Source organism: Bos indicus, chromosome 1 (assembly GCF_029378745.1).
Source record: "Bos indicus isolate NIAB-ARS_2022 breed Sahiwal x Tharparkar chromosome 1, NIAB-ARS_B.indTharparkar_mat_pri_1.0, whole genome shotgun sequence".
Classification (NCBI taxonomy): Eukaryota; Metazoa; Chordata; class Mammalia; order Artiodactyla; family Bovidae; genus Bos; species Bos indicus.
The window spans coordinates 73670840-73696005 of NC_091760.1; the positions used below are offsets into that span (position 1 = coordinate 73670840).

At 39.2% G+C, this 25166-nt stretch overlaps 1 protein-coding gene across 5 annotated transcripts in view; it reads left to right on the plus strand.

Moving 5' to 3' along the window:
- The first annotated feature begins 1632 nt into the window (after positions 1-1632).
- The window catches only part of ATP13A3 (ATPase 13A3), a 79483-nt gene continuing 55949 nt past the window's right edge, over positions 1633-25166 (plus strand). For 3 of the 5 annotated variants that reach the window (XM_019957746.2, XM_019957783.2, XM_019957773.2), the window contains exons 1-5: positions 1633-2130; positions 3239-3282; positions 23311-23409; positions 23872-24045; positions 24913-25095. In XM_019957746.2, coding sequence (XP_019813305.1) covers positions 23359-23409; positions 23872-24045; positions 24913-25095 — 408 coding nt within the window. In that variant the 5' untranslated portion in view covers positions 1633-2130; positions 3239-3282; positions 23311-23358. Of the gene's footprint in view, positions 2131-3238; positions 3283-8685; positions 17086-23310; positions 23410-23871; positions 24046-24912; positions 25096-25166 lie in introns of those variants that run through there. The other 2 variants (XM_019957763.2, XM_019957755.2) reach the window with 2 other exon arrangements.

Below are 25166 nucleotides of genomic sequence, written 5' to 3' on the forward strand. Positions count from 1 at the left end.
CCTACTAAGATTTGGGAGAATGAAACCCAGGGGTTCTCTTACCCAAGCAGGATGAGGAAGGGTGTGTGTTGGGGAGAAGAGGGGAAGCTGGAATGCCCAGTGAGGAGAAATGAGGAAGTGGAGACAGCAGAGAGACCACTGTTTAAGAGGTCATGAGAGGGAGTGGAGCCCTTGGAAGCTAACTGGAGAGGGTACTTGGAGCGGAGGTTGGGCGCCATAGTTTTGTTTTTAGGAGCTAAGCTTGTTTAATGGCCGAGGGAAAACAGCGAGGATCCAAGTAGCAGTGAGAGGTGAGGAAGGAAGCTTTATGGGCTCAACCCCACCAAGACAGCTTCTTATAGTTTGCCCAACAACGACCACACTCCTTATCTCATTTACTCATTTGAGGGAGGAAACAGACAGTGAGACTGATCCCATGGGCTAGAGAGAGGGCTACAGATCCATCTGGGTACAGTGTGCGCCACACGACGCGGTACGAGGAAGTGCGCGTAAACTGTCCCGCTCCAGGTGACATAGAGGCCCAGGAGCGTGTTCCTGGCTCCTGGTGAGGCGACATCGATGTCATGGGTGTGTGCTGTCTCAGATGAGGTGTCACCACGTGTCGTGGATCAAGGGTAGCAACCCCCGACTTGTAGGATCATGTGCCAGGAACCAGAGCCTGACAGCTCCCAAGGGCGGTGCACCAGAGGTCCGGAGCCTCTTCCGTACTTCCGCCCCTGCAGATGGGAGTTCTGTTGGCCGCGAGGTGAATGACACTAACAGTGATGGCGGGGCCTAAAGGGCACGGGCGAGAGTCTTAGGGCGAAAAGATGGCCGGAGCCCGAGGCAGCAGGTGGCTGAGTGCGCTCCTTGTGCGGGTCGCCCAAGGGACGCCGCGAAAATCGAGCCCGAGGCAACAGGTGGCTGAGTGCGCTCCTTGTGCGGGTCGCCCAAGGGACGCCGCGAAAATCGAATTTGCGATTTGCTCACGCGGCCGGAAGATTTGTTCATCTCTGTACCCCGAGATAAATCTTCTGCTAGGGGAAGTATTTAATTTGCATCCAGCGCTGTCGGAAGAAAATCCCTATCACTGGAGGAGGTGTAGTGGGCGCGTGGGAGCTTTCTCTTGGGTACGCCTTCCAGTCCTCCTCGCAAGGCTGGGCACCGCTGAGTCGGGTTGTTAAATGCGATCTATAGTTTTTGGTTTCTGCAAGGGGGAGTGTAATGTTAAGGAACCGCGAGCCGAGCCAGGATCTGACCTCCTCTCCATCATTCTTGTACAAGCTACCTCTGTGACCTTGACTCTGGGCAAGTCAGGCTAGGCCCCTCACTACAACTCGGTTTCCCTGTTCATAAAATGAGGATTTGGACTGTAAACTGGTCTTTGCACGGCGGCCAAGATGGCAAATATCACCTCCTCGCGCCAAAAAAAAAAAAAAAAAATGCCGTCCTGCGTTAGTAACCTACCCAACACACAGCTCCTCAGCAGCGTTCTTACTCCCTCTTTCTCTTCTGCTCTGGCCTGGGGAAAGGGGACTGAAGGGGAAGATGTGGGCGGGGCCTGGCCATCGCCCCCGCCCACTCCGGCCCCGCCCCTCCCGGCGTACCCTCTGCGCCCCTCCGCCCTCCGCGCTGGATGAGGCAAGCACGTGACCTCACATCCGGCGCGGGAGTCCCGAGCTAGCAGCGCGCGCTCTCCTGTCCGCTCGCTGGCTCTCCCCGCAGCTTGATCCGGGCGCCACCGCTGAGGGGAGGGGGGTTCGCGTCGTCGCTGGCTGCGAGAGGCAGTTTCGGAGTGCAGAACGCCCCCCTCCCCTGCCTATCTCCCCCTGTCGCCCGCCCTTGTTCTCGCCCTGTTGCGGCTGCACGCAGCCGCCGCGGGCGCAGAGGAGGAGAGCGCGGACGCCCCAGCGCCCGGCTCGGCCCGGGCCGCGCCGCGGCGCCTCCCTCCCCTCACCCGGAGCCGCAGCGCGCGGCGGCGGCGGCTCCTCGAGCTCGAGCGACCCGCGGCCGCCGGCGCCGGCCGAGGGCGATGGGGCTGGGCTGAGGTGAAGCGGCGGCGGCTACAGCGGCGAACCCGGCCCCGGCCCCACACGGCTCTTTGGCAGCTCCGGACGGGAGGCCGCCCGGGAGACGGCGCCGGGGCGCCAGGTGAGTGGCTCCAGCTTCCCCGTCACGGCGGAGGGCAGGGTGAACGGGGCGTGGAGCGGGTGGTGGTGGTGATGTGGGAGGTTGGAAGAGGTCAGTGGTATTGTTGGGGGTGGCGGGCACCAGGTCGGCCTCCTCGGGCCGGAATTGGGCATCATTTTTCGGGGAAGGTGTGTGTAGGGTGAGGAGGGGAGCGCTAAGACTGTTGATTGTCTGGGACAGGTGCGGCGAGAAGAAGGGCTTCACGTTGTGGGTGTGAAGGCCTGGATAGGAAACGCCGCTAGTTGGGGAGGCAAGTGTGTTGGGATTTGAGAGTGAGATGGTGAGGTGGTCCAGCGCTTTTAGAAAGTCATGGAGATGGTGAGATCGAAGGTAGCAGTATTGGCAGGGAGCTTGATGGGTTTGCTTGGGTGCTTACTGAGGAATCACGGAGTAATAGCCTTGCCAGTCACCGCATTAAGCCGAGTGAGGCCCAGAGGGGAAAAGTGACTTAACTTGCCAAAGGCCTCTCACTTCGACTCTAGAAACACCTAGGGCCCTTTCCTCCAGTAGTTACGTGACCGCTCTCTTTATAGCTTTTCCTTCTCCCCACGTCTTCCGAAAAGTTAGGTTCTGATGGATGTGTGACCTGGTTTTTTTCTTTTCCTTTTGCGGGCGTGGGGAGCCGAGGGAATCTGATTTTGTTGTTGTTTGGTCATCAAGTCGTGTCCGATTCTTTGCGACCCCATGGACTGTGGCACTCCAGGCCTCTGTGTCCCTCACCGTCTCGGAGTTTGCCCAAATTCATGTCCATTGAACGGGTGATGCCATCCAACCATCTCATCCTCTGTCGCCCTCTTCTTCTGCCTTCTATCCCAGCGTCAGGATCTTTCCCAATGAGTCGGCTCTTCGCATCAGGTGACCAAACTATTGGAGCTTCTTCAGCATCGGTCCTTCCAATGAGTATTCAGGGTTGATTTCTTTTAGGATTGACTGGTTTGATCTCCTTGCTGTCCAAGGGACTTTCAAGAGTCTTCTCCAGCACCACCAGTGATTGGGGATTGACAAAAATTCAGAGCTTCCGAATTTGGAAAGCTTTTGTAACAGGTGTTTATCATTCCTTTTCCCATAGATCTGAAAGAAACATCCTTGGATCTTGGTGTCTGGACATAGGAGGTATGAATCACTCACATAATTAACTACTTTTAATCATCAGTGTTTTAGAGCTATATTTAGTGGTTATATTAGTGCAAAATGAATGGGTATGGGGTTGTAAACCTAGAAACACAAACCTAGGTTTCCTGCACATGATTCCAAACTAAATGAGTAGAACATTTGTGTATGTAATGGCTATTTTGGATCTCTGAGTCAGGAAGTTAGAATTTTTTTAAATCTTTGAGAAATGCAGGAACATTTAAGATTATTGCCAAATGAACACTTTTCTGAAGACTGCTGCTAATCTGATTTGATTGTCTTTTGAAGGGTGATTACCTAGTTAAAAATGCTCTGCCTTTGCTTAAAATTCAGCACACGTATTAATTTTGTTTCACTGGAATATGTGTGGTATTCTTAGGATTGTTGCTTTGCAGAATAGGCTATAGTTGCCAAAATAAAAGTTTGTGAGCATCCCATTATGGTTTAGCAACCCCTTTTAAAGGCAGTTGCTTGAAATAGTGGGCCTGTTATTAATCACTGTCATGCAAGCTTACTTTTGCTAGTGTCCTTGTTTTTGCATTACCCACCATTAGATCAGGTGAGGGTGAGACAGCTAAGTGAGATTTCTGAACATTAGAACAACAAAGCCTGTTTTTGATCAGAGAATTGAGTAGGAAAAATGTTGATCCTGGTTACTTTAAATCCTAAGTAGTGCAGTTATAATAAAAATATTAAGTAGCAGTTTCTTTTGAAAATAAAGTTGACAGTCGTTGCTTTGACTCCGTGTTCAAATTATGTAGTAAGAGGGCTGAGTTCTTTGTCCAGGAAGCTTTATTTGGGGTAGCTCTGGTTATTAAAATTATCATACTGTTCCTTTGCTTAACTTCCCTGTTCTTTTTCTTTCTTGTTTTATTAACAAAGGAGAATACTAGTACTTACATCACAGTTTTGAGGACCTGCTGAGAGCATATGTAAAGGAAAGAGCACTCGTCCTGGCACGTAGTAAATAGTTTTTTTGCCCCTTCCATTCTATATACTGACTCTGGCTGTGCTTGTTTAGTATGGTGGTTTTGTAACCACCGTAAATATAAAGTTTCAAGATGTGAATATACTTTATTGCTAAAGTTGATGGCAGTCCTAGGAAATGGGCAGTGATGAGTGATATGGGGCATCCTGTGGAATTCTGTCTTTCTTTTGTAACTTTTCCCACTGGTCTAGGTGATGGTGGAAATGGGAACTTCATGCCTGTAAATGACAATGAGGGTTGTAATTTCTAAAATCTTAGGAGACAGAAATACAATTTCGTAATGATATTGATGACTTGGTTCATTTAAAGCTGGTTTCTGTTCACTGGTATACGGAGTAATCTAAGCGGATGACCTTGTGAATGGATCTTAAATTGAATAGGAGTTAGCAGCTTATCACTTACTGAAAACAACATTCTTAAAACAACTGTCAGTGGTATGCTAAAGGAACACAGTCTGATGTCTGAGATCTACTTGGTACATATTCAGGTTTGTTCCAGTGATGGAATGTGTTCTGAATGTGCTAGATAGCTCATCTGGTTCAATCTGGATCTAAGAGTTAGCTGATGAGATTTAGTCTTTGGTTTTGGAACATAGTTTTTCTGTGTGAAATGAAGACCACTGGTTTGTTGGAGACAGTAAATCTGTAGTTATCAAACTGTATTCTAATTGACCCATTTAACTAGTCCAGGTAATGTGCAAGGAAATGATAGGTAGCGTCTTTTTGTGTGTGTGTGTGATAGTGTCTTGAATCTTCACTTGTTGAGAGTAGAGGAATAAGAGAGGATCAGAATTGGGCCACGTATTTTAACATTCAGGTTAAAAAATAAAAGGTTCTAAGCTTTTTAATCTGGAGAAAAGTCAGTATCATTTATAAGGTAGAATATGTTGAATTAATGGTGAAGTAAAAGTCGTTGAGTCATGTCCGACTCTTTGCAACCCCATGGACTATACAGTCCATGGAATTCTCTAGGCCAGAATACTGCAGTGGGTAGCCTTTCCCTTCTCCAGGGGGTCTTCCCAACCCAGGGATCGAACCCAGGTCTCCCACATTGCAGGCAGATTCTTTACCAGCTGAGCCACAAGGGAAGCCACAGGGAAATTAATGGTAACTAGTAATTATAAAATTGAGATAAAAACATTTGTATTAGTAAGATTAAACATAGAGATAATATGAAATGTCATGAATAAATGCTAATTGGAAGAAACGATCACTATTACAATGGTGAGTTGAAATTACTTTTTGATCTTCAGTAAGAAAGGAAAAAAGTGGAATGAAGGAAAAGGAGAGTTGGCCAGGTGTCAAATGTCTGAGAGTGAGGAAAGTTAAGGATGAGGAATGCTGAAGAGTTTCCATAGACCAGCTCTCCAGAGAGAACTTTCCTAACACCAGACCTCATGATACTTAAACCCAAAGGCTTGTATTGGGGCCTTTGCTAGGTGAGATGGTAAGTCATTAACTCAAATAACAAACTTAGAGACTGTCCAAATTTAAAAAGGACTTAATGTACCATAAGGTGTCTCCCCAAGGGAAGAGTTCTTGCAGATTTATGAGAATGGAGCTGCCCAGAGGCATGTGTCTTTGAAGTTACCGGTGAAAATGCATCTTTCACCCCTTCTGTCACCAAAGGCCACTAAAACTAGGATGAGCTGAGAATGCAGGAAGGAGTAGTACTCTGTTTGAAGTCTCTTTTTTGCATGTGACCTGAAACGCGTGAAGTAAGTTGTAATCAATCTCTTAATCAAAATTTTTGTCCAGTTAACCCTTTCACTTACTTGCTATGGATCTTGCTTTTAAATAATCTGTTGAGGGAATTGCCTGGCAGTCCAGTGGTTAGGACTCTGCTTCCACTGCCAGGGGCCTGGGTTCAGTCCCTGGTTGGGGGACTAAGATCCCACAAGCCACGCCCTCCATAACCCCCCACCTCCCTGGGGAAAAAAAAGCCATTGACAGTCAGATATTAGTTAGGTTAGAAATAAAATTTCCAGGAACAGTGAGTTAGAGTAGAATTTCCTGAGTACATGATGTGAAACTTGCTGATGTCTATATAATCTTTCTCAAAATTTTTAAATAAAAGTATTTCTGACTGTTGTTGATAGCGAAGTGAAGAACTGTTCTACCTTAGCACACTTGATTAATTGACTCATACTTAGTTTTTCTTATTTTTTTCACAAAAGATTTATGAGTTGGACATTGAAATAAGGAGGTATGAGATTGGAAAATAATAATGTTGAACAGTCAAAGGTTATTTAGATTAGTCCCTTCTTTTTATAGAAAAGGAAACTGATGTCTGGAGAGGTAAGTGACCGCATGTTGGTAAAGGACAAGCTTTCTGTTGGTTGGGTATTCTTTTCACCCTGTCTTTAGTTTGAACTGTGTAGTAATGGTACACCTCAAAGCTTGGTGGATGTTTGTGGGTTTGTTTTTTTTCTCCGTTGAGAACCAGCTTTAAAGTATTGCTTTTGATCATTTGACAGACTTCTATTACATTTTTAGTTTATTTTAAAGTAAGTCATGGAACAGCTCTCACATGTGTTTAGTGTGGCTTCTTTACAGCATCCTATTGCTCTCTTTTTCCCACTTGTAAAGTGGGGGTGAAAAATAGTAGCTTACTCTGCTATATAAAAGACAAGTGTTTTGGATCCTAATTCTTTCTGATCTGAAGTCCTGAGTAAAGTGAAATCCAGTTTTATGTAGGGGCTTTGGACTTAAATTCTCATTTAAGGTAAAATCCTGTGTAGTCAAAATTACCCGTGAAAAAGTGGTTTAGGAAGGCACCAGTTTGAAAACTGGTTAACCAACGTACTGTTTTTCAGTTCTCAAAAGCTAGTGTTTTCCCCAGCTGTTAGTACAGGTGACTTTTTTTCTGGAGTCGTAATCTCCATGGGGACTGGACTTTGGATCGACGGAGGAACAGCAGAGTCAGTCTCCATTGCCTGCGCACTCTGGTACGAGGATGTGAGGGCAAGCATCCTACCACCGTTATTTAGAGTGTTTTTCTTTTTTCTTGCAGCACAGATAATTGGATTGATGTAATTAAATCCATGTGTGATGTGATTCTACAGTGTGAATAATAGAGAAAGAAATTAGGTGTTTAAGAAAATCTATTTCCCTAGGGTTATACTGGGTGTTTTATACCACACACTAGCAGAATTAAGGGCTAAGGAATAAAGTTGGGATTATTGGGGCACTGTTGGTACTTTTTGTAATTTTAGGTGGATATTCAGCTACTTTCAGTGTTTTTAAGAGTGAATGTCACCTTACTGGGAGCAAGATTTGCTTTATCTTGAAACAACTATAAGTTGTTAATATTTTCCATGAAGCTTAAAGTATTTGAACTTAATATCACTGTGGGGGTAGCACAGTAAGAAGACCCCATTCTTTAAAGAAATGTCATGGTCTCTAAAGATTTAACAGTCATATGCCCCAGTAGAGGGCATGGTATATTGGTTAAAATGTGGTCTCAGAACCTTATACATATAAGAGATTTTGAATTCCAGCCTCATCGCTTAACTACCTCTATAGTTAAGTAGTTTTTAGTTTCTTCATTTGCTGAATGGAGATAATAAAACCTAGAGAGTTCTGAGGGTAAGAGGCCCAGTAATTGGTAAATTACTATTGTTAGTTTAATAATATTTAACATAGTCAAAACAAGCCGCCCTGTGTGTGTGTGTGTGTGTGTGTGTGTGTGTGATGAGAGAGTGTGTGGATTGTGATTGAGGATTTCTTTTTTCAACTAGAGTAGCAGGCCATAATGACATACTGTTTAATTCAGGCTTTTCATAGGAAAAATACCATGATTTTGTGTCTTTGGTAGCAACATCCTAAAAAGTGTTAATTTCATGTGTCTCTTATACATTTGATGTATATTTTTATCTTGATGTTCCTGGGTGTGTCTTCAGACTCTTCACCCCCCTATCCTCTGTATTACTGTTACCTTTTTTTTCCCTCTCCCTGGCTACATTATAAAATCTAAAAATATGTTTAATTATGTTTTCTTAATAGGACTTTATGTTCCCTTATTTAGAAATTCTGGTTAGTGAAGTATGTCTTCATCTTTTCTTTAAAAAGAGGGCTTGACATTTGTTTCACTTCTGTGGCCTTTGGATTGATTTCGTTAAAATGTGAGTCACTGGTTCTTCTTGGACCAAATATTTTTTCCTTACTATTTTTATTATATCCCCAAGCACCAGAGTTCTTACTTGACTGCTAATTATCATAATATAATTCAGTTTACTAAGTAAAATGTAAAGTACTACAGGCAGGTGGCTTAAGTAGCACTTAAGTACTTGAAAGACTAATCTAGCAAATTCTTAGTTAAAATAGATTTTTATTTTATCTATTTGTTATTTACTTATTTTTATTTATTTGTCATTTACTTATTTTTATTTAATCTATTTTTATCTGAGTTCTTTTGATGTGAAAATATACTTGTTATAATCCACAGGTATTTTCTGTTCAGTTTTTAGTGAGAAGAATAGAAAAACTGCTTAATTTTTTCAGGTTCAAAAGCATCTTAATGTGTTTTTTCCCCAAATCCTTTCTCTGCATCCCATAGCGAGTGACCTTTCTGCGTGTTCTTTTAAAAGTTGTGGCAATTACCACTTACTGTAGTGCATAAGAGTTGTGATTTTATAGGCAGTAAGGAAGGAGGCTGGGTTAGGGCTTCTTAGTTGAGCCCTGAGTTTGTGTTAGCATATCTAACTATTGGATACTTTGTTAGATCCTGTCGGTGCCCAGCACAGGACCGAATGTTGGGTATACACTGATAAGTGAGTTCTGCCTTCTTAGAGGTACACAGTCTAGCAAGGGAACTCAGAACTGCTGCACTGCACCCCGTTCACATTGTATTCTTTGGGAATGTGGGCCCCTCCTCATGGCCTTCGGTCTCTTTCAGTTGAGAGAAGTTCAGAAGCTTCATTACATACAAGTTAATCCATAACTTTATCAAACAAGGTCTTTCATCATAATTTGATTCTGTGCCATCTTTTAAAGCTCCATTTCCAACCATTCCTCAGAGGCCATCCTCTGCTCCAGCTAGTTCAGGCAACGTGTATGCCCTGACGTTTTCTCAGATTTCTTACCTTAGCACTTGTGCATGTGGTAATTCCTCTACTTGGAGTCCATCCCTCTCTCGTTTCCCGTCTTTGTACGGCTTGTTTGCCTGATGAACTTCACCGCTCAGGTCATCAGGTCTTAGATCAAGGGAGAGCTAGTTCTTCTCTGCAGACTTCTCTGTCTCCTTCACGCCTCGTCCTCCCTCCCTGTGCCCCTCCCTTCTCTCAGTGCTCCCGTGATGCATACTTCACTGCAGTATGCAACCGCTTTGTGTGATATGTTTGCTTACTTGTCTAACCTAGATTTGGCTTCTTGAGGTTAGAAATGTAATCTTTGTAATCTCCAGAATGTAGCACGTACTTGGCATGTGTGGACATGACATTCCAACAAATGATTTTTTATGAAATAAGAAGTAGTGATCAACCATAATGATTCTTGCTGGAATGCTAATGTAATATTATTAGATTTATTTTGAAATATTAGAGTACTTTGGCAAAATCTTGGTGTTTTCAATTTGCCTTTCCCTAAATCAAACAATTGGTCTGGGGTTAGATTTCAAGATACTAATACTTGGCTAGGATAAAGGCCCTGTTTTAAGTTCATTGATGAACATGTTGGGAGACTCTCTGTCCATAATAATGAAAAATGGTCTCTAAAACAGAAACAAAGCTTTTCAGTCCAAAAAGAATGAGTGATCCATGGGGTTGCCACAGCGCCAGCTCCATCTACCGCTGCCAGCAGCACCCCTGCTGCTCCTGGGTGGGAGTGGGTGAAATGACGATGGGGAGACCCTTCAGGGAAACTCAGTCAGATGTACTCTCGACTCTTACATGAGCCAGCCTCTTTGCATGCTAGAACCACAATGCCTGCTCCATACTTTATAAGAGAAAAATTTCATTTCTTAGAGATTCATCAGAGCTTCCTAGAGAAGGTAGTTGACCATGGTCTGGAAGGACTAGCAGGAGGTCTTCAGCCAGACTAGGTTAGGTAGGGGAGGGCATTTTTTGCAGAAGGAACAACTTACATAAAGGAATGGAATGAGGAATCAGTAGGGCTCTTAGAGGAACTGCAAGCTGTGTTCTGTATAGACGGGATTAAGGTTTGTAGGAGGTGAATAATAATCACTGTTGACTGGAGGAGGATGTTGACAGCTAGGCAGGCCAGGCTCCGAAGGACTTTGTCTTGGAGCCTGTCGGGCCTCTTCTGCCCATTTCCCATGGAGGGCAAACGCATAGTAGCAGTGTGCTGTAAACTTTCCAAAGACTTGCTAGTAAAAGGCTGCTGCACCTTGTTTAGTTCAGTACTTTTCTTCAATTTATATGAGCAGGCAATGCCTTTAAAATTTTGGAGGGACTTTTATCAATTGGGAAATGCTGCTGCAGACAATAGCAAGCTCTGGAAATTTTAAACAAAGAGAAATGATGCTATCTGGTTCTTCTATTGGTTTGAATGAGGGAGACTGGAGAAGGCTCTGGACCCGAGCTGAGGCATGCCTGTGCAGATAGGGGAGGTGGGTATGAGAAAAGCAGAGATGATAAGACAGAGCCCAGATGGATATAGAAGGTGTGGGATAGGTAGGAGTCTAGGGTGACTTCCAAATTCCTGGCATGGCTTTTGAGGCAAGGGCTATCTTATCTGTTAAAGGGGTAGAGGGGAGCTAGTAGTGATGGCAGCAAGTGGGAGAGCAGGTTTTTGGAAGATGAAACAAGCCTTTTTGGTGTTAGCAAAATGTGGTCAGGAGATGTTTGACTCTGTGGGTCTGGGAGAGAGCAGTGCTGACAGTACTGATTGGTGGTTGCCATGGTTGATGGGACAGTGGTATCACCCTTTGCCCCTGACAGAAGCATAGAGAATATTAATGGCTAAGAAGTGGGCAGAGGAAGTGGAGGCTCGGGAAATATTAATAATTAAGAAGTGGGCAGAGGAAGTAGAGGCTTGGTCACCTGGCTACCTGCCCCATGACCCAGGCTAGTATGATAGGAAGTAGAATTCAGCTGCATTGTGGTAGGTAAAAAGGTCATTTGTGCTCTGTCTTGGGAACTTAGTCACTGTTTTCCATATGAAAGCATGCATTTCAAGTATGTGTTGCTTTCAGATGAATTTTTGGAAAATGGATGGTGCTATCTACATGACATCCCTTAATGTGTTGGTAAGGCTTTTCTATATAAAGTCATTCCATGCTTGGCCTTCTAGGAAAAGTGCAAAATGCTAATCTTAGTTAAGTGAAGATTATTTTCCTTCAGTTTTTAAAAGACAATATTGATTGAAAACTGAAAGTAGATAATGCCAGTTAAAATATTTTGTAAACTAAAAATCCTTCTACAAATGTCAGTCAGTAGTACCCAAACACATTGATTTTTTTCTTTAATCCTGAATAGTGGGTTACAGAATGACCACAGGAAATGAGGAAGTTTAGGTTTCTGTGATAGTTGTGCCTTGAGTAAGGCCGTTATCCTCTCCAACAGAAACTTAAAGTTCCATATTATTGAAGTATTCATTGAATGCAGATATAAGGGCTTTATACTTGCTTTCCGTGCTGAGTCAACTTGGGTAGGTTTCAAATTGGAGAAAAAAGAGTAAAGTGGGTTTTCCCACATTCACATAATTGAAAAAAGCTGATCCAAGTGCCTGTCAGTTGTAGCTGTAAATTTGCAGGATTGGACTCTTTGTACAGAATGGTTTCTTGGTGATTTTGTGCTTCTTTGTGGTTGAGTCTTTATAATGTTTGGAAGAACGAAATGTGAGCCATACTGTAGTATAGATCATGAGTAAATTTTATATTCTTACAAGCATAATACAGTAATCCTGAAGTGAACTGCTGAGTTAATGAAGAAAAATTATTTGGAGTTTGTTGTTATAAGAAAAATGAACAAATCTGTAGTCCATGTGTGACTCTTTAACATACTGAAGATTTAGAAGTATAATTCTCTGGAAAGTTCTCCTGTTCACCCCTCTTTTTTTTTCTCTCTCTCTACTCTTCTCTGCCCCCGCCCCTTTCTAATCCTAGTCCTTCCTTTCCACCCTGCTTCTCTATTTTGATACTTTTCTGCACAAATGATCACTTTATGTTTTAATATTCAACTACAGTGTAGTCTTTTGGAATACTTTTAATCATCAACTTAAACTGAGCATTGTAGTGCAATAAAGCACTTCACTCAGCTGAAATGACAATGCTATAAACACTGTCCTAGGAGCATGCATTGATGGCTGCATCACTGGGGTCAACTGTCAACTGCAACAGTGACACCTAAGCTATATCCCAGTTGTAACTATGCTAAAATGTGAAAGATGAGTCTTAGAATTAATGTGTCTAGATTTCAAAGACCACCTTTTAAATTGCTGATTGAAATGTCAAACAAGCTATTAGGGATTTGGACTAACAGCATTACAGTTTAGAAGAAATAGTTACTAATTTGCATTAAAATAGAAGAAACATTCATGTATATATTGCTTAATGAAAACCTTTACTGCACCTCTATAAAGTAACTTTTTAAAATTGAAGTATAGTTGATGTACAATATTATGTAAGTTACACGTGTAAAATAATAGTGATTCACATTTTTGAAGATTAGGCTTCATTTATAGTTATCATAAAATATTGGTTGTATTCCCTGTTTTGTACAATGTATCCTTGTAACTCACTCTATACATAATAGTTTGTACCATTTAATCCCTTAACCCTAAAAGTCTAACTTTTAGTTTGGGAATTACTAAACAATTTGATTTAGGCTCAAACAATTTGATTTATTTACATAGTTATTAGAACTCTTGATTTGTCAGTTTCTTTTGTATCAAATGCCCATGCTATACAGTTTCTTCTGTGAGTGTTTAAAATACTCTCATTTGTTTCAACTAGGTTTTTTGTTTGTAAGTACCCAGTCTCACTCCCAAAGGAAAAAAAAAAGTGCAAAACTTCTATATTCTGTTTCAGAAGTCTAACAGTGCAGAGAGGAATTTGAAGAAAGGGTTTGTGATAACATACACGTATAGGTACATGTGTGATTTCTTATTGGGATTGTTGGGTCAGGATGTAGGAGGTTTAAGTTTTTGTATATCGTCAGTTGATTTCCCAAAAAGCTAGTACAGATTCACTCTTAGCAGCAATGTATAAAGGTGCTTTTGTTGCTGTTGTTGGCAGTTAAGATAAGTAATTTTATCACATAACTTCATACTTTACCTTATCCTGTTCTCCAGTAGGATCATGAGCTTTAACTGTTACTGTTTTCCCTCCTCCCTGGTTCTACAACATTGTACCCTAAATTCTAGTTTCAGATGAGTGTGATTTTGGGAGTCTGTATGAAGGGAATAATATCTGCCTTCCCCTCCCCATTATCATGTGTTTTATGTTTATTGTGATGTCTTATTTTCCATCGAGACACATGCAGCAGAAGTTCTATTATGAGAAGCTCCTACTTTGTCATATTAGTATTTGCATTGGTACTAAAAAAAGTGTATAAAATTTCTTACCTTTAATCATACTTAAATCAGTGATTGCCTTGTCAAAGTTGTGAAACCTGTCAGTCTTTCTTACCAATGTTGGAGCACCACCTAATGGTGAAAGAGTGCAACAGCTGGCTATATACACAGGCAATACTTCAGGAGGTCAAAAACTTTCATGGTTGGAATGAATGGTGATTTATTACAACCGTCTCATTTTAGTGGAGAAATTGAAACCAAGATGGGTGAAGGAACTTGCAAAATAGTTCATGTGGAGTTAGTTGACATTTAAGAACAAGTTAAAGCTGACTCTTGAGTTCTGTACTCTTCTTTCTGTTTTTTTTTTTGTATTTTGGGATAATGTATATCTCTTACTGTTCCTAATATAGTAACGAACATGGCATATATGGTCACTTAAGGTTTATAGATGAATTAGTTTGATAAAATAATTTAAAATTTGCTGTTGCTTATGCTGTATCTCTGGTTAGTACTTTTCCTCAGTGGAGCCAAAATATGGAGGAAATAGAAAAATAAAATAATAAAAAAATAAAAAGAGCCAACTGTAGCTTTCTTGAAATATATTTGTGAAGGGAGCCTTCAAATGGCTACTTTACTGTGTCTGGGGTAAAATAACAGTGAGAGTGTGCTGTGCAGGCACAGAGTGGAATGCTTTAATAGAGACCATTGGAGGTTGCCATAGGTTCAGGCCCACAGGTGGCCGTGTGTGGTAGAATTAGAATTCTGTACATATGCTCAGTCTTTCTTCTTTCTCTCCTTATCTATTTAAAAATATTATTGCACATAGATGGTAGGAGCATTCAAAGAGTACTGAAGTCTCCTCCCTTCCCATCCTGACACACTAGCTATGTCACCAGTTTACAGATCTGTTCAGCCTTTTGTTTTAGGGGTGGGTGCCAGTTTTCTTTTGAGGCCTTTTTGGTTCTGCCAGTTTTGAATATTCACAGTTTAGGACTGGTCTTAACCACAGTGAGCCTGTCTACTAGTAAAGTTTTGAAATAAATCTAGCAATTACAGTACTTTGAAAACTCTCCTTGAGTAGGGAGTTTTAGAAAGTTGAATACATGAGGAAGATTTAAGGGGAAGTATAAAAGTGTTAAGATCAGAGTAACTTGAATAAATGAAAAAAATCTCATATTAAGTAAACAAACTTAATTAATTATGCAAACTTAGTTATGATGTATGTAAATGATTAATTTTAGTCATTTCCTTTTTAAATTAAAATAATGAAAATAAAGCATAGATGCCATTTGTCATTTCAAAGGTGCCTTCTCCCAGTTTGTACTGATTAAATGCTATACAGTTGACTGTAATACTCAAAGCCATTATGTTGTGTAATGATAGTCTTACCACATGGAGTTTCTCTGAATAAATGGGTTTCTTTCTTTTTTTAAATAGTGTATATAATAAAAAATTATTAAAATGTATGCACATATGCTATAGTGCAGGTTAAGTTAGAACTCTTAATGTTCTTTAATTGACCCTAAGACAGAAAATTGCATTACCTTTCCTAATTATAACTTATTTTGTTAAGCTATCACATTGTTTTGTAACTCACAAAAAATAAATTATACAAAGACTGCACTTTGCAAATGTAAATACAGTTTTGGTTTGGTGTATATTGGATACAATGGTCTTCCTTAAGCCTAAACACAGAAACAAAAGCATGTATTATAAGAGAAAGTTCAAGATGGGAAGTGATAAAATGGGTATTGAGTAGAGCTTTGTTAAAATTTAGCTGGTATCCTTGTAAAATTTCCATGTATTCACTAAATTATATTATGTCATTCTTATTGTTAGGAGCTGACTTGAGTGTTAAGTTTTACCCTTTTCACAATTTTGTTACTGCAGTTGGGAGATTGAGATTTTTTTGTTCTTTTTACACAAATATTTGTATAGATATTAAAATTAAGGTTGTACAGTGAGTAAAGATTTCATGTTTGTTAGGGCACATTTTATTTCAGTTGACTACTGCACATTTTATTTCAGTAGAACTGTTCTTGAATTGCAGAAGGTCATCTTAATTGCTGAGGATGCTACACATTTGACAATGAAATAATACTCAGAATGCTGGCTGTGCTGTTTATTTTTTAGGATTTTTATGATACCTTTTGCTTTGTGGTCTTGAAAGATGTATTTATCAAATCTTTATTTAACATGAGTAGGTATGTTTAATTCTCCAGAAAAAGAATCTAGAACTACAGAATGAAGTAGGATGATTCATTTTGTTTTTCAACAATACAAGGTAGCCCAAAAGTTTAGTGCAGTTTTAATTTTTAAGACTTCAAAAGTACATGTTTACAAACTTATGAAGCGTATCATTTGAGAACTTTTTAACTCTTAATTTTGTGAACATTAAATAGTATGTTTTTATTTCTTTTAACTCCAGTCTCCCTGAAGTTGGCAAATACCAACTGAAGTAAAAAATTAAAAATATTTATTCAGAATATAGTTTGCTTGAGGTTTTACTTGAGTGGCAGATCATTAATGAAATCACCTTGTAAAATTATCTACTTTGGAATTTTAGGCAGGTACATGTCCTCAAAGAAAACCCGCCACACATACTGTTATAATATTGTTACATACATATCCTCTAGGCACATACATATCCTCAAAGAAAATCCTCCACACATACTCTTATAATATTGTTACAGCTCGTGTGAAACTCAGGTTTGAAGCAAAGATACCTTAAGTTTTGGGATTTCTGTTCTTGTTGAGGCCAACTCATCCTGTTTTAGGAAATGAGATCTGACTCTTATTCTAGATTTAATACTATACAGTAGTAGAAAAAAGTTAACTTTCACAAAAATTAGATTTAGTGAGTTTTATTCCTGATAGCTTCATCTTGTCCTGTGCTGCTGTTCTTACTCAACACAAAAAAATCAGGTTCATTGTAAATGCAAGGAAGGGTTTGGTTAAGCACAATAGCCTATAAGCTGCTTGCTGTTTAGATAACATCAAGGCTCGTCATGCACTGTGGAATTGGGACTTCAATACACTAGCTAGATGCGAGTTATTCAAATATTAGGAGCTCTTCAGTGGCGGTCAGATGGCGGAAGGTATATCTTTTGAAAATCCACAAAAATTGGTGCATTAAAAAAATTCTGAATTTTAGTGTCTTAGTCATTTTGAAAACAGTTCAAAAAGAACTCAAACAAGTACGTGGCAGAAAATTCTCATTTGAATGAATTTTTATGTGTAGTTTTATTTTGTTTTTGTTAAGAGCTGGCTTTTGAAAGTTCTGCTAATATCACAGTTGGAAGGAATGATGATATAGTGCTATTGGTAAGAAAAATTTCTTTGTTTTTTATGATCTAGAAATTGACTTGATTAAAAAACACATGCACTCAAACCACCAGAAGTTATACTTCTGTAAGTCAGTGGATTTTAGAAGTTTGATATCAAAGCTTTAAATATTTAATTAGATAATTAGTAGAATAGTGTTTAACATGTATTTTCACCTTTATAAGTAATATATTTTGAAATGCTCATGTAGATTTTTATCTTCATAGATATGTCATAGAAATGATAAGGGATTTCTATTTATGTACATGTTTTTAAAATTTAAATATATATTTTCAGCATGTTTATGTTCAAATGTAAGCTGTTGCAGTTGTCTCACTGGGTTTTACTAAAAGTTTATGTGAAAAGTGAAATCTTGGTAATTTCCTTTGAAGTATAGTATGTCTAAAGAGACTAGTAATTGGTGACTTTTAGAGAAACTTTTAATTTGAATTACTTAAATTATTTTTACTATTTCAACTTTGGTAAAACTTGGTGAGACATAAGAATTTTGCCTTAAAAAGTAAGTTAAATTTCAGAAAAATAACACTTGTAAAATGAGTAATGAGGTAATATGGTCAAGAATTATGTTTAAATAAGTGGGAATTCAGATTGTTCTAAGCAGTGCATCATGTAATAGCTCATTTAAGTATTTTTGCTGTGGTCATATGAGATGAAAATGTAGTTATCTTGGACTAATGTGTATTCTCTCAGATATTTTAAATAGTTATGAGTATATGAAATTAATGAAAACATTGATTTTTAATGGTAATTCTTTTTCTAAAATTATAAAAGCATGCTTATTTATCTACAAATATATTCTGTGTTGAAAAATTAGAACTTATGTAAGTGAGAAAGTGCATCTATATTTGTAGGCAATGGATAAAAGACGAGAGTGAAGAAGGATTAGATTCAAAACCCAGGAATAAGAGTTTATGGATAATACCTGATACATAATACATTGAGTCAGTAGATTTGGGACTCAGAGGCAGAGTCCTCAGGATCTTATCCCCTCATGCCAGGAATGACTGTTCTCTGAAATTTTCTTCTGTTTTCACCTCAGATGGGTGGCTTTTTTAAAAAAATTATTTTATTCAAGTATGGTTGATTTACAGTGTTGTGTTAATTTCTGCTGTATAGCAAAGTGGTTCAGTTATTCACACACACACATATACATTCTTTTTCACATTCTTTTCCATTATGGTTTATCACAAGATATTGAATATGGTTCCCTGTGTTATACAGTAGGTCTTTGTTGTTTATCCATTGTATATATAATAGTTTGTATCTTCTAATCCCAAACTCTCAATCCATCTTTTATACATATTAAAAAGTAGGAAGAATAGAATAGTATCATTATTAAAGAGTAGAATAATTAGTATAATGAACTCTAATGGACCATCACTGAGCTTTTAAGTGAGCTTTAGTAGTTACCAACTCATGGCCATTCCCTGGTCCATAATAATTTAAAAGAAAAAAATTTTTTTGGGAAGTAAGTTCAGACCTGCAAAAAAGTTGGTATGTTTGTATAAAGTTGCTTGTTGGTTCCTTGATTCTCCTTCTGATGTCTGCATAATCTAAAGCAGTGTCTCCTGCCATAGTGCTAATATTGATAATTGTACCCCCCACCCCCACGTGCAATCAGAAATGATACTTTTACTGATGTCAAAGAACCAGCTTTTTTTCTTTAATTTCATTTATTTCTTCTCTAAATTTTAGTCTTTCTCTTAATTGCTTACACTGGGTGTTCCTTGCCGTTCTTTTCCTGCTTTCTTAAGAACCTTATGAGAGAGTGCTTTCCTTTCTCAGTGTTCTCTGTGCTGTTGTTGTATATAATTACCCACATAGTTACCATGTCTGGTTTTTGCAGTCCTTTGTAGAGATCTGTATTACCATCAGTTATCTTTTTTACCCCCTGTGTCTGAGGACTTCCTTTAACTTTTTATAGTGTAGGTTTGCTGTTGGTGAATTTTTACCAGCTTTTATATCTGAGAAAGACTTAGTTCAATTTTGATTTTGGAAGATATTTTTTTGCTGGGTATAGAATTCTCATCATAGTTTCATTTTCTTAACACTTGAAAGATCTTGCTCTGTCTTTTTACTGCATTGTTTTTAGCAAAAAATTTAATGTCATTTTAAATTTATTTTCATTACAATTTTGAGCAGTTTGATGGTGATATACCTTGATGTAATTTCTTAATGTTTTTGCTTAGTGTTGGTTGAACTTCTTGGATCTCTGGGTTTATAGCTTTTCATATAATCTGGAAATTTTGAGGCCATTATAGAATTATTTATTTTTTGTTCCTTTCTACCTTATGTGTATATCAGAGTACTTGAGGTTGTTTCACAGCTTATTGATGCTGTTATGCTAGCTTTTTCCCCCCTCCTTAGTCTATTTTTTCCTCTCACTTTTTAATTTTCAATATTTCTGTTACTTTGTCTTCAAGTTCATTGATTTTTTTCCCCAGTAATATCTAATTTGCTGTTAATTCCATCTAGTATATTTTTCATCTCAGATATTATACTTTTTATTTTGTGTTCAGTTTGGTTATTTTTTATATCTTTCATGTGTCTACTTCACATGATTAGTCTTTCCTCTTGTTTTTTGAACATGTGGACTACAGTTACAGCAGTTGTTTTAATGGCCTTGTCTACCAATTCTGTTACCTCTGTCAGTTCTAGGTCCTCTTTTGTCCATTGATTTTTCTCATTATGGGATGTCTCTTTTTGGTTCTTTGTAAGACTGTTAAGTTTCAATTGGATAGCAGACATGGTAACTAGATAGTTTGCATTCCTGTAAATCTCCTTGGACTGTGTTCTGTGAAGCATTTACTTGGAAACAATTTTATTCTTTCAAGTCCTAGAAGTTTTGTTTGGCAGGACCAGAGTAGCTTTTAGTTTGGGGCTAATTTGAACCTACTACTGAAGCAAGGTGAAAGTCGCTCAGTCACGACTTTTTTGAGAAAAGTCAGACTCTCAGTCTGACTCTTTGTGATCCCATGGAATTCTCCAGACGAGAAAACTGGAGTGGGTAGCCTTTCTGTTCTCCAGGGGATCTTCCCAGCCAGGTCTCCCGCGTTGCAGGCGGATTCTTTACCAACTGAGCTACCAGGGAAACCCACTGAAGCAAAATCCTCTGGGTCCTCCTGATTCCACGCAACTAATGAGGTTTTCCATTGTGGTTGGTGGGAACAGGTACTCTCCCCCATGTGAACCTGATGCATTCTTCCCTTAAAACCTTTTGAATGGCTTTCTCCTGGTCTTGGTAGTTTTCTCACACAGAATTGCTGATCAGTATTCAATTGAAGACTTGAGAAGAGTCCCCATGTTGCAAATTTTTAGTGTTCATTCTCTGTACACACCTCTTCTCTGGTAATCTGCCTTGCAAATCCAGTCACTTTGGCACTTCCTTAGACTCACAGCTTCATCTCTTCAACTCGGTTGATTGCTGGGCTCCCCCTAGGTTCCCTGTCCTACCTTTTTTTTGTGTGGCATCCTGTAATTACTCAGTTTGTAAACTGGGACAATTATAGAGCTCACCTAGATACTTCCCATTTTTATATCAGTTTCTTCCGTTGAGTGAAACAGTTGTCAACAGTTGAAAGAAATGGTGACACAGTTGAAAGTGACAGCGTTTTCTTCTTGGCTCAAAAATTACTGCAGACAGTGACTGCAGCCATGAAATAAAAGACGTTTGCTCCTTGGAAGAAAAGCTATGACAAACCTAGACAGTGTATTAAAAAGCAGAGACATTACTTTGCTGACAAAGGTCCATCTAGTCAAAGCTATGGTTTTTCCAGTAGTCATGTATGGATGTGACAGTTGGACCATGAAGAAAGCTGAACTCCGAAGAATTGATGCTTTTGAACTGTGGTGTTGGAGAAGACTCTTGAGAGTCCCTTGGACTGCAAGGAGATCCAACCAGTCAATCCTAAAGGAAATCAACCCTGAGTATTCATTGGAAGGACTGATGCTGAAACTGAAGCTCCAGTACTTTGGCCACCTGATGAAAAGAGCTGACTCATTTGAAAAGACCCTGATGCTGGGAAAGATTGAAGGCGGGAGGAGAAGGAAACGACAGAGGATGAGATGGTTGGATGGTATCACTGATTTGATGGACATGAGTTTGAGCAAGGTCCAGGAGATGGTGAAGGACAGGGAAGTCTGGCATGCTGCAGTTCATGGGTTCGCAGAGACTTGGACATGACTGAATGCCTAAACAACAACAAGTTTGGTTGACGTCCAGTTCCTTGAAAACTATATAGTTTTAGATATTTTATTAATTTTGTTATTTTATTGGGTTGGCAAAAAAGTTCATTTGGGTTTTCCATAATATCTTACGGAAAAACCCAAATGAACTTTCTGGCCAACCCAGTAGTTAGGATGGCTAGTCTGGTCTGTCTTTACATCTTGGTTGGAAGCAGAACTCTCTTCCATTTAAGTATTTGAATAAGTTCTTCCCCTCAAGAAGCATATTTTAGGTGGTGATGGGAAATGGGCGTCAGAATTATATGTTTTGGTTGTTAAAAATGACTCTGGGAAATCCTGAGTGATGATCCTGAGATTCAGGCCAGGATTTAAGGAAGGAGCACAGATTAAAGGGTAAGAACCCCAGATTGGATTCTTTAGTGGGGACAGTGTCAGAGCAGAGAGTTCCTTTGCCTTATGCTTTGAAGGTAGGCATGTGTACATTTGAAACCTTGCAGGATTGGACTAAACCTTACAGGCTCAGGCAGCAACAGCTGACCTTTTCTGCACGGAAAGAGGTTGGATTTGCTCATTCTGCATGTAATCTATGGCATCAGGTGTATAGCCCTTGAGAACAACTGCTACCTCAGGTCATATTGATTTGATGGGACAAGCTTACATTGGTGGGATGACTCTAATATTGTACTTTTTTAGGGCTGCAACACACCCTAGTGTGAGAAGAAATTGTCACTAAGTTACCTAAAAGGTTTTGGATGATAATGTGACTTGCTTTCCTCTGAAAAACAGGATAACTCTGAGGCTTCTTTTCTAAGATGGCACCAAGTCCAATGTATATTGTGTGTGTGTATGTGTGTGTGTTTGTCATCAAATTCTTGCATTTTATTTCTGTGGAAAGTCCTGACTCTACTTAACCTCTGGCCCTCTCTTCAGGGCTACCACAAGGTAGAGAAACTTTGAGTGCCCATTCAGGACACATCAGTGTTTTTTATTGGTCATTTTCTTGATGACATAAATCAGGAGATTTCAGTAGTCTGATGTGGGGGATTAAGTTGAAATTCTGCAGTTGGTTTACTTTGCTATTAATTCATATCAGATAAACATTATATAGCTAAATTCTTTATTAGGTCACTCAGGAAGTATTTCTTGAGTACCAGCCATGTGTCAGGATTGTGCTGTCCACCAGGTAGATGAGTGGAGGCATGGCATCTGGAATGAGGGAGGTAACATTTGCACTGTGTTCTGCAGAGGTCAGCCATGTCTAAAGCAGTGGCTCTCAAACTCATCCACCTCAGGGCTCAGACCTTTTTACATTCTTGAAAATTATTGTGAACTCTAAGAAGATTTTGTTTATATGGATTATATCTGTTATTGCCATATAGATCTTTAAGAATATTAACTTACTGAAGCAGTAATAGATAAGTACATTTTCCCAAATAAATATATATATTTTCCAGAATCCAAAAAAAAAAAAAGCAAGAAAACCTGCATTGTTTTACATTTTGCAGCTCTCTTTAATGTTTGAATTTAATCTTTTTTTAGTACAGGAGATTTTTTTTGTCAGTGAGCTCAATAAAGTTTCTCCTAGAAATGAGCATCATGGGTAGTCAGGAACAATAAGATTACTCAGTGGACTTGGAATCAGGGTGGTCTCCAGTAGGGGTCCACGTGCATTAGAGATTGACCATTGGCCAGGGATTGCCATACATGTGATAGGTGCTCAGTAGATGAGTATGGAGAGTGAAAAAGGAAAATACTGTAATTTCTCTTAGAATTTAAATGACTTAGCAGCAGGGCTAGTGCTAATATAAATTAATTAGTGAAATATATCAAGTTTTATGATAGTAGTAAGTCATTCAGTTTCAAGAATTGGCACACCATTGAAAATGTTACGAGAATCAGTTAGCACTTTAGTGATTACTTAAATATCAGTTAAACTTTTATCCAAACAAGAAGTCTGATAGTATGCAGTTACTATAAGATACTATAATCTACTAAGATGTTTGTTCCTCTTTCCCTCAGTTATCTTCAATTGTTCTGAAGCACACGACCTTTCCAACCACTGTAGATATGGACAAAGAAGAAAGAAAGATTATCAACCAGGGTCAGGAAGATGAAATGGTAACCAGCTTTTACAATTTACTTGTGAAGTGTGAGTTTATTTTTCTAGGGAAGTAGAAAAGTACATTTAAAAAAACACTAAAATAAAATACAATAAAACAGCAGCTAAGTCAGTGTGATTTTTTTCCCCTTCTGGCTGTGTTTTTGAATTGGGATTATGTAATACCTCTGGTATTAGTATGTTCTTGTATGGTTCTAATGTGCTTCGTATTTCACTTGTGAACTGTTAAAACTCAGAGGAAAATGTTTTTTCATTTGATATAACTTAAGAAGTTATGTTAGCTAATGCTTATATATAGTTCTAAATGCAAAATTTCTAATTTTTCCTTTATAAGAAAGTTTAAAATCAGCTTAGTAAAACTCAACTCTTTCTTGGTGGTGTATGTAGGGGAAAGATAGGGTTGTTGTGTTGGAACTCTCTTAACATTTGATATGTGATTATTAATCACTGTGTCCATGCAGGAGATTTACGGCTATAATTTGTGTCGCTGGAAGCTTGCCATCATTTCTCTTGGAGTGGTGTGTACCGGCGGCTTTCTTCTCCTGCTCCTCTATTGGATGCCCGAGTGGCGGGTGAAGGTGACCTGTGTGAGAGCTGCAATTAAAGACTGTGAAGTGGTGCTGCTGAGGACTACTGTAAGTCCACAGGATTACTTGTAGTGAATTATTTGTGGGGTAAAATGATGTGTTTATGTGTATTCTGTTCAAAATAAAATATGATGAGAACATCATTGCTAGGATACAATGAGAAATACTAATCCTGGTATTTCTAAAGCATTTGTGTTCCAAGTGACTAATATCCCAGTGATTTGAGTTTAAAGGAATCTTGAAAGTGAAAAAAAAAAGTGAAAGTGTTAGTCACTCAGTCGTGTCTGACCCCTCGTGAACCCATGAACTATAGCCCACTAGGCTGTCCTCTGTCCATGGACTTCTTCAGGCAAGAATACTGGGTGGGTAGCCATTCCCTTTTCCAGGAGATCTTCCCGACCCAGGAATGGAACCCAGCTCTCCAGCATTGCAGGTGGATTCTTTACTGTCTGAGCCACTCAAATCTACCCTTTTTTATAGCTCTTGATGCACTGAGAGATTAGATAGATGGCTGGTCTGTCAAGGTTACCCGAAAGGGCTGTATCCCAGATCTCTTCTACTGTGCAGTGCTGCTGCTCCCCAGGTTTTGTTTTGTAATCCTACTTGGAAGCATTTTATAAGAGGCTTTAATACCCAGTCTCAGTATGTAGGTGGATTAAATCAAGAAATTATGCATAATCTTTTATGAGATCCTCTATCAGTAAAGAATGACGTATATAAAATGCTAAGCGATCAAGAACACTTTATGTTTGAATTTGTGCATCTTCATGAAATGGTTTAATATTTAGTGAGTAGAAAGTGACGCTTTCTCATTTAGAGATTAGTATTAATAAATAATATATCGTGTAAAGAATGGAAACTGTATATATGATTATATATAATTGACTCTTTACCCTTATTCCTTTCTCTTTGAAGGATGAATTCAGAACGTGGTTTTGTGCAAAAGTTCGCTTCCTTTCTCTAGAAACTCCCCCATTTTCAAGTTCAAAATCTCTGGTTAATAAAGTTTTAAATGGCCATGCAGTTCACTTAACTGAAAATCTGGCTGAAGAGAATAGGCTTGAGATGAATAAATACTCACAGCCTCAGTCACAACAGGTATTGTGATCTTATTCTCAATGTTTCTTTAAAAACTGGAATTGTTACATTTTATGCTACTGTAGATAGTC